At 37.8% G+C, this 8,188-nt stretch overlaps 1 protein-coding gene across 10 annotated transcripts in view; it reads right to left on the bottom strand.

The window, feature by feature from the left end:
• neo1a (neogenin 1a) overlaps nucleotides 1–8,188 on the bottom strand; it is a 254,016-nt gene that overhangs the window by 6,753 nt on the left and 239,075 nt on the right. For 5 of the 10 annotated variants that reach the window (XM_014001593.1, XM_014001592.1, XM_014001598.1 and 2 more), the window contains exons 20-26: nucleotides 7,108–7,302; nucleotides 6,525–6,557; nucleotides 6,285–6,350; nucleotides 5,837–5,969; nucleotides 4,202–4,446; nucleotides 2,742–2,837; nucleotides 2,310–2,480 (exon numbers count right to left, since the gene is read on the bottom strand). In XM_014001593.1, the coding sequence (XP_013857047.1) occupies nucleotides 2,310–2,480; nucleotides 2,742–2,837; nucleotides 4,202–4,446; nucleotides 5,837–5,969; nucleotides 6,285–6,350; nucleotides 6,525–6,557; nucleotides 7,108–7,302 (939 nt within the window). The remainder of the gene's footprint in view (nucleotides 1–2,309; nucleotides 2,481–2,741; nucleotides 2,838–4,201; nucleotides 4,447–5,836; nucleotides 5,970–6,284; nucleotides 6,351–6,524; nucleotides 6,558–7,107; nucleotides 7,303–8,188) is intronic. The other 5 variants (XM_014001589.1, XM_014001596.1, XM_014001590.1 and 2 more) reach the window with 5 other exon arrangements.

Raw genomic sequence — 8,188 nt, 5'->3', positions numbered from 1 at the left:
GCCAACTAGTGGTCAGAGGCTGAACTACAACATAAAAATGAACGGTTGGCAAGAAGGTTGACATTTTCAACCTTAATTAAAAATCGATACAGGGCTTTAGAATATCGATACAGTATCGGGAAATGAAATATCGCGATATTTCAGTGTGTCGATATTTTCTTACACTCCTACAAGGAACGCAACAAACCTGTCTTCTTCATAAACTTGTGTTTTATAATCACAGCATCTGGAATACTGATCAGCTGTGCACAACTGAATTATGCTTTTTAAATAATCTCCTAATTTCTCTGACATGCACAACCTACTCTGACTGAAAGTTTCCACTGGTTCCTTTTCAGTTCTCTGAAATCCTAAAATCCAGATGTGCAACACACAATAATAATAAAAAAACTGAACATTGTAAATAAATTAAGAATTTTATTATGTTTTTGTAATTGAGCAGTATGGACTATATCATATGGATAGAAGTAATAAAAGAGGTGGAGGAGTTGCTTTGTTTATAAATACTGACATATATGTTAAATTGTCAACAGATGTTAATAATGTAATAGATAAATTACAGTTAAGACAATAAATGAAAACTCTAAAAATATAGTAATTAGTTGTGTGCATCGATCACCAGGTTCAAAAACAGAATTATTTACTGATAAAATCAGGGAGCTCTCTGAAATGAGCTGCAATAAATCGGTTTTCTGTGTGGGGATTTCAATATTGATTTGGGAAATCAATCTGACTCAAATACTAATAATAGTACATTTATAAACTCAATGTAAAGTTGTATCTGTATATACTGACCAACAAGAATCACAACTCACAGTGATACAGTGACTGACAATATTTTTACTAATGTAAGAAATGGAGAGGTGATGAGTGGGCTCTTCATRACTGATATAAGTGATCATTTGCCAGTTTTTGCCATTTGTAGAAATTTGTGCTGTGATGTAGTTGCTACAGTGGATAGGAAAATTATAAACACATAAAAAAAGCTTTGGACAAACTAAAAATATATTATATATAAAATATATATGTAAATATATATTTTTCTGCAGTTGAGCTCAGATTCTGTATAATTTGAACCCTTTAATAGAAAACTGTTGATGTTTAACTCTCCAGATCCAAAGATTAATGCAGTGCTGGCACTGATTTAAAAAGATATTTAGTAAATTAATCCATATTAATCTCATATAAATTGCATTTGCCTCATTACTTTGTTTAAATGTGTTCATTTTCTGGAACCAAAGTGACGAAGATGCTAAAAATTAAAGGTCAAAAGCTTTATTTGCCCATTGATATATCTTATTTAACTATTTAATATTTTACTGCACAACATGAACCTATAACAGAAAATACACACAGAATACAGACAGTATGAATATTTATACTAAAGCAAAAAGAGAAATCTATACTTTGCACAAAAAGTAAGAACATGTGTGTTTGATTATTTCTGTTGGAACAAAAAAAAAACTTAATCTACCTGAATCTAAACCACTAGAAAATACTAAAAAACATTATTCTATTTTTACTCACCTGAAAATTTGTTTATTTACTGTACCTTTATTTAACCAGTCAAACCCAGATCTCTTTTGCAAGGAAGGCCTGAAGGCAGCCTGATCTGCTTTATTTTGGTTTTCAATATTAACTATTGGGTGCTAAAGATTTTTGCACTGAAACTGAAACTATCTGCAAAAGGAAACTTCAACCACACCTGTCACTCATCACATCAAACAACAGATTAAGTCATATTGGGTCAAACTAAACCCATTTTCAGATCCTTGGCTTTTTAAGCTACATTTTAATAACTGGATCATCCTGACATCTGATTTGTCTCAATAATCAGAAATCAGTCTGGATTTAATCCTGAACAAATTCTAAACGTCACTTGAAAGAGCAAACCTCAAACCATGACTGGATATCACAGTTTCCATAGAAGAGCACACAGGGAAAGAAATGTTTTCAGTTAGTTGTTGGCCCTGCACAGAAAAGTGCTCCAAGACATTTCCTTCAGACATTTCAAGGCCTCGTAGATAAAGTATTTATATTCATCATATTTTATCATTGCAGATTCATCAGCAGCTAGCTGCGTCTCACTGCGCCACTTCACTTCACCCTCGCTTCGGTGTGACGGGGACATTTGTGGTGGAAATGTTTTTAAAGTTGTGAGTTGGTCTGAAGGAGAACTAAAAGATGAACGCAACAAAAGGTGGAGGCTGCTGTGAACACATGAATGAAATAAAAAGTGTGAACGTGACGAGGGCAGGGATGCCCGTTCCTCCTGCGTCCTCCTCCTGCAGGCTGTGGGGGGGTCTCACCTGTGGAGTCCACCCTGTCTAGGTGGGAGACGGGGGTGGCGCAGGCGTGCGAGCGTTGGTGCCCGCTGCCCTGGTGATAGAGGTAGCTGCGCGTCGGYGAGACCAGGCTGCCCATGTGATAATGGTGGTGATGGTTATCGAGGGAATGGATGGGGTGAGCACTAATCACAGCTGCGGATGGAAATGGATACATGAACACAAACAGGATGGGACGTTTAACCAGCGAACAAATCATGATGGATGAAATGAACGTGGTGCAGCTGACATGCATTCATGAGATAAACRGAAGTGATTACTCTGCTTGTTGAGGAAGCAACAAACTCACACAACAAACGTCAAACATTTGATGAGAAGCTCTGAAGTGTTCTCTATAATAACGACTCACTATGTGTAGATCATGACACGCTCACACACACTCAAACACACACTTACGCTGAGGCGGCTGYGCGTCAAAAGGCATCATCATCATTTTAGGCCTCATCCCTCGTCGGCCTGCTAGTGTGGACATGCTGTCTTCTGATTCGTGGCCTAAAACGTACGGTGGAAACCAGCCAATCAGAGACAGCTGCTATTCTAACGTTCTTTTTGATGAGAATAATCCATCTTTATCTGAGAATATTCATATATTACTGTTTTGATTGCATTTCGATTAAATATTAAGGTTTAGATTAGGTGTGTTGTACAACCCCAGTTCCAAAAAACAACAACAAAAAAACAAAAAAAACAAAAACACAAAGGGTCATTTGGCACATTGTGAAACTGTTGAACAGCTTGACAAGAACGGGATATTTCCCTCCAAAAACTCCAGCAGCTGGTCTCCTCAGTTCAAGGATGTTTACAGATTGATGAATGGTGATAAACACAAACCTTTCTTCACTTTCTTTGCATCACTGTAGGGATGCACCGATATGAAAATTTCAGCCGATATCGATATCCAATATAATTATTGCTGTTATGGCCATTAACCAATATTTACCGATATTACACAAACACACAAATTATATTATACATATACGCACAAACACACTTGGGTCTTTTCTGATACCATAAATAATCAACCAGACCTCTGACATGGCTCCCTACTTCAGTTATTCCTGGCTGTGCAGCATCAGTATCACTACCATGATCAAACCGATGCAGCTCAACCAGCCATCTCCCAAAACAGAAACTAAAGCTAAAAAGTGGGAAATCAATATCGGACATTAATAYCAGCCCAGTTTTACATATGTAAACTGAAGAATAGAATACTGATATTCTAAAAAAATGACCAATTTTATTATTTTATTTATTTTAATTATTATTATTTTTATTTATTTAGGATCCCCATTAGCCCTTGCCGTAATAAGGGTTACTCCTCCTGGGGTCCTTAAAAAAATAACCAATATCGGACGATACCGATATTAGTGCCGATATATCGTGCGTCCCTATATCACTGCATAAAGTTTTATTTCAATTTCGCTCACTGTCCCAAAGGTTTTTTTAGAACTGGGGCTGTACGTGCATAAAGTGGAGACACTGTTACGTGTGTGCAGCACTATGATATGTAATGAGCATCATTCGCCATGAAAAGCATGAAATGTTTGGCATGACACAAAGAGACATGACATGAGAAAAAGTCAACATCTCAAAATCTTCAGGAATCCACCAGACAGGCTCCTGGAAGAAAACCTGCAGGTGTTWTCAAATTTCCTGACAAAATAATGAACTCCTTCCTTGGTCAGGCTCTTAAAATCCTATTTCCTGTCTGCCAGCCCGGCTCCAGACTTTACGCTCAGTGTTATTATGTATGTGCGCTCAGGCAGTGAGGGTGACATTTTACTTAAAATTTCTTTTTCCAAAACATCAAATTCTTCCCTTTGGGGGAAAAATAAAATAAAAAAATAAAAACTGACCACGGTAGGAATTGCGTCTTTGCTGCAGGTGGGGGTTGCTCTCCAGGCCGCTGTCAGCCGGCGTGATGTCTTGTGAGCTGCGCGGGATGGGCGTCTCCGTCATGACAGGGTTGGGCTCCGGCGACTTGTCCATAGGTTTCAGTTCCAGCCTCTCGTGATGAATCCAAAGATCAGGAGGCTTCAGATCCTTGGAGTTCCCCTTGTATTTGTGGGAGCCGTTTGAGGACTTCGAGGCCGCCCGTTTCCTGTGAGAGACAACAGAACCAATCAGAGACCTCTCCTGTAGAGACGGTGGACAAAGTGCGAGGCAGAAGAGACACAGTGAAGAGCTGAGCTGTAGCAGAGGAAAAAGTCATATTTGACATTTTCAGTTTCTTTATCCAAATCAATAAATACTGTTCAGATGAGGCCCTGCTTAWACTGTATGTGGCGTTCCTCAAGGGTCTATTTTAGGACTTATTTAGTTTGCATGTTAGATGCAGCTTTTACAGTCCCTTCAAATAAAAATTCTTTCATRTACTGTATTTAATTTTATCTGCTCCTGAAAATAAAGATTTTAAAAGCAGGGTTCATGCAGGTTTCAGTAAGTTAAATTTAAGACCTTTTTAAGACCCTTAGGAATAACATTTAAGACCAAACCAACACATTAACAGAAACATTCAAATGGTCCCAGAAATTTTAACACTTAAACMTTTTATTGCTATCAGTTTAGTTAGTAAAGAATATTTAAATTTAATACAAGAACACTAAATAATTTGAATTCAAACAGAGTGCAAAAGCCAAGTCTAATTGAAAACACACTTTTCCGTGTTTAAATGACAAGTAGTGAGCATGAATGAACTTCTTTTTTTTCTGGGCAGGTGAACAAGCTGTTGTAGCGAGGGGTTGTAGTGGCAAAGAGGTCGAAAACATGGAAGTAAACTGTGTCATATTTTGCCTGCAGTTATCACAGGACTTGTAGTTTAGTGTACAAAGGAAGGTAGCAAACGTAGCACTTCATGATGACAGATGGCTCTTTACTCTGTTTATGCAGCAAACGCTTCTCGGAAATGATTGAAAATAAAAAATTAAGAGTTGACGAAATAAAATTTAAGACCTTGAATGAAAATCTGGGTGTTTTTAAGACTTTTTAAAGCCTAAAAATTTGATTTTCAAATTTTAGACTTTAGACTTTTTAAGACCCTGCATGAAACCTGTAAACGAGTTACTGCAGCGTTTCCATGACTGTTTAGACGAGAATTACAAAACAATTATTTAGATGGTTCTATAAATGTTACGGTTTTAGAAGGACATGAAATCTCAGGGCCACAGACACACGCTCTGACGATGAAACTGAGTTTTTAGATCTGAGAATAAACATTTAATTGAGAACTGGGTTGGGTTTTCTGCACATCATTCATGCGGTCCGCACCACTTTGCACCTGTTATACGCTCATTAGGAGATCACTTGTAACACTAATAATCAATATAAATGTTCAGTTTGCACATCAGTTAAGTGTTTGTTATTTGGGATCTTAGCAAATCAGACCCTGTTTGTCATCATTTGACTTTGATGAAATGATTTAGAGGGAAACATGAAGCTCTAAAAACCAATCCCTGGACAAGAAAAGGTGYAACTTTTAGTGAATATCTTACTTCTTCTGGTGGTTGGTGGTGCGTCGTGTGCACAGGAAGGCACCCACTACCACGACTATGGTGGTGAAGGCTCCCACCGAGATGATGACGACGATGACCAGGATGTGATTCTCACCACCAACGCCTGTTTTACCTCAAGAAAACAGAGATTGGATTAGACGCATGTATATAGACATCTTTATTATCCCTGATGAGCCGCTGATAGGAAAAAAATGTAAAATGTTAAACTTCAGAATGAACAAATGATTATAAACCTTTGATAATATTTTCTTTGGTGCAACATTTGATACAGAAATGTTGCCTCTAATAGAAAAGTTTAAAATCCATCAAGAAAATTCCAGATTTGGGGAAACAGGCTTCATATCCTGACTGCAGTTTTGCTCATTTCGTAGAGGCATGTGAGCTGAAAAGGACTTTTAGAAACCAAAAGATGGTTTTAAAATCTTACCAAGAGGAGTCCCAGAGTCATTTGGATTCTGGCTGCCTGGATGTCCTGGCTTTGGTGGATTTGAGGCTGTGAAAAAAAAAGTTTTAAATTCCACTCCTAGAGAACGTAAAAGCCTAAAAAGAAAAAAAATCTACAAGCATAAATGCGTTTTTGCCAGCATGCAGTGCAGTGTAACTTATCATCAGCCCAGAAAAACCAGACAGAGGCACGTGAGGTGTGAAGTGAGAAGAGGGAGTTTACCTTGGTCATTAGCCATTTTGTCAGAGGACTCAGCTTAACAGGCCAAAGGAGAGCAGGGAGGAAGAGACGATAAAAAGCAGAAAAAAAAAAAATAAAAAGAGAAAAAGAAACCAGTTAGCTGAGAAGAGCAGCGAGGGACAGGGAAATGAAGGGAGAGGTGGGGGTTGTGGGGAGGAAGAGGAGGTAAAACTACAGAAATGATTTCAAATTAGTGGGAAAAATCAAACAGCTGGTGAACAGAATGTGCTGCAGAGTCAGGCTGGTATTAGGAGCAAAGCATCAATACAGAAAGAATTATGTTGCACAGTAGTGATTTCCCATATTTCACAAAAACATTTTATAAAAAAAAATAGAAAAAAATTCCCTATCAGATATTGCAACCTAAAAACACAACAAGCTGCATGTGCCTCTGTATTCTCATGTCTCGTCATGAAGATGAGATTTAGTCAGATTAAAAAATATCCAGCAAAAGGTCTGAATGATCCAAGTCGCTGCAAGAAACAAACATTTCTGATGTTCTACTTGAATCAGCTTTATGATGCAGAAAACAGGTGACACAGTCAAACCATGCGGTTCTTCTTACTCTTCGGCGTGCGGAACTGTACGGCCTCAGACATGGGGCCCATGCCCTTCGAGTTCCGGGCCTGGATCTTGAAGTAGTAGGTGGTGTCCAGAGTCAGCTCCTGGATCTGGTGCGTGAGGCGGTTTCCCACCACCGGCTCAATAACCCAGTCATGAACCACTGCGTTAACGTCCGTACTGTAGTAGATAATGTAACCTAAAATGACACAGCAGGAAAAAAAATGTATTCTTTATTTATTATAACAATGTCCATTAGAAGACAGAATTAATGGTAGTTTCTAATATAAGCAATAATTAGAATCTATGTTTCAGGACTATTTGCTCAAACGTGTCATTAATCTCAACATCAGAACCACTTTTTGTTTACAAATCAAACTGTTAGATGTGGATCTGTGTGTGGCTTAAAGGCAAAAATGTTTTTACTCTTCTTATTGTTGATAAAAAAATTTAAATGTTAAAAAACACTTCTAAAATCTAAAATACTCATAGCAAACATTTGTGGCTTTAACCAAAGTTCTCTGCTTTAAAAACGTAACACATTTGCTCATATTTGAACACATATTGAGCCTCATGCAAGAACATGTTCGTATTCTTATCCTAAATTTCTCTTACTTTTGTTCGTACAAAGAGTTCGTACGAACATGTCACGTCAGATTCAACAAACTCTTCTATCTTCAGGAAACGTGCGTAAATGAGCTGCGTAAACTGATGAATGCGTATCTGGTGTTTGCGCACAAGGAGAGGAGATTTGCATAATTATCATCCTAAAAATACCATATGAGGCTATGTTTCCTGCCCGACGTACCAGGAAATGTCCATCTATAAGTGACATTGCAAAGTAAAATAGAAGAACTTTATGAGTTCGGAGACTGAAGTCCTGCTTTCAGAGATCCAGAAAAAAAAATCTGTCATTTTTAGCAGTGTCAGACCTGCTAAAGCCGAGGAATGAAATAATGACTGCTTGTTGTGTCTCCTGTCACAGAAATAAGAATCATTTACCGGTAGAATCTCTCTCTGTAGTCCAGCTCCAGTTTTTCTTTGGTCAAATATTTTTAATTTAAGTGTAAACAACTGTGTTACAT

Source organism: Austrofundulus limnaeus, unplaced genomic scaffold (genome assembly GCF_001266775.1).
Source record: "Austrofundulus limnaeus strain Quisiro unplaced genomic scaffold, Austrofundulus_limnaeus-1.0 Scaffold9, whole genome shotgun sequence".
Lineage (NCBI taxonomy): Eukaryota > Metazoa > Chordata > Actinopteri > Cyprinodontiformes > Rivulidae > Austrofundulus > Austrofundulus limnaeus.
The sequence above is the reverse complement of the archived record's forward strand: the minus strand, read 5'-3'. Positions and strand labels throughout refer to the sequence as shown.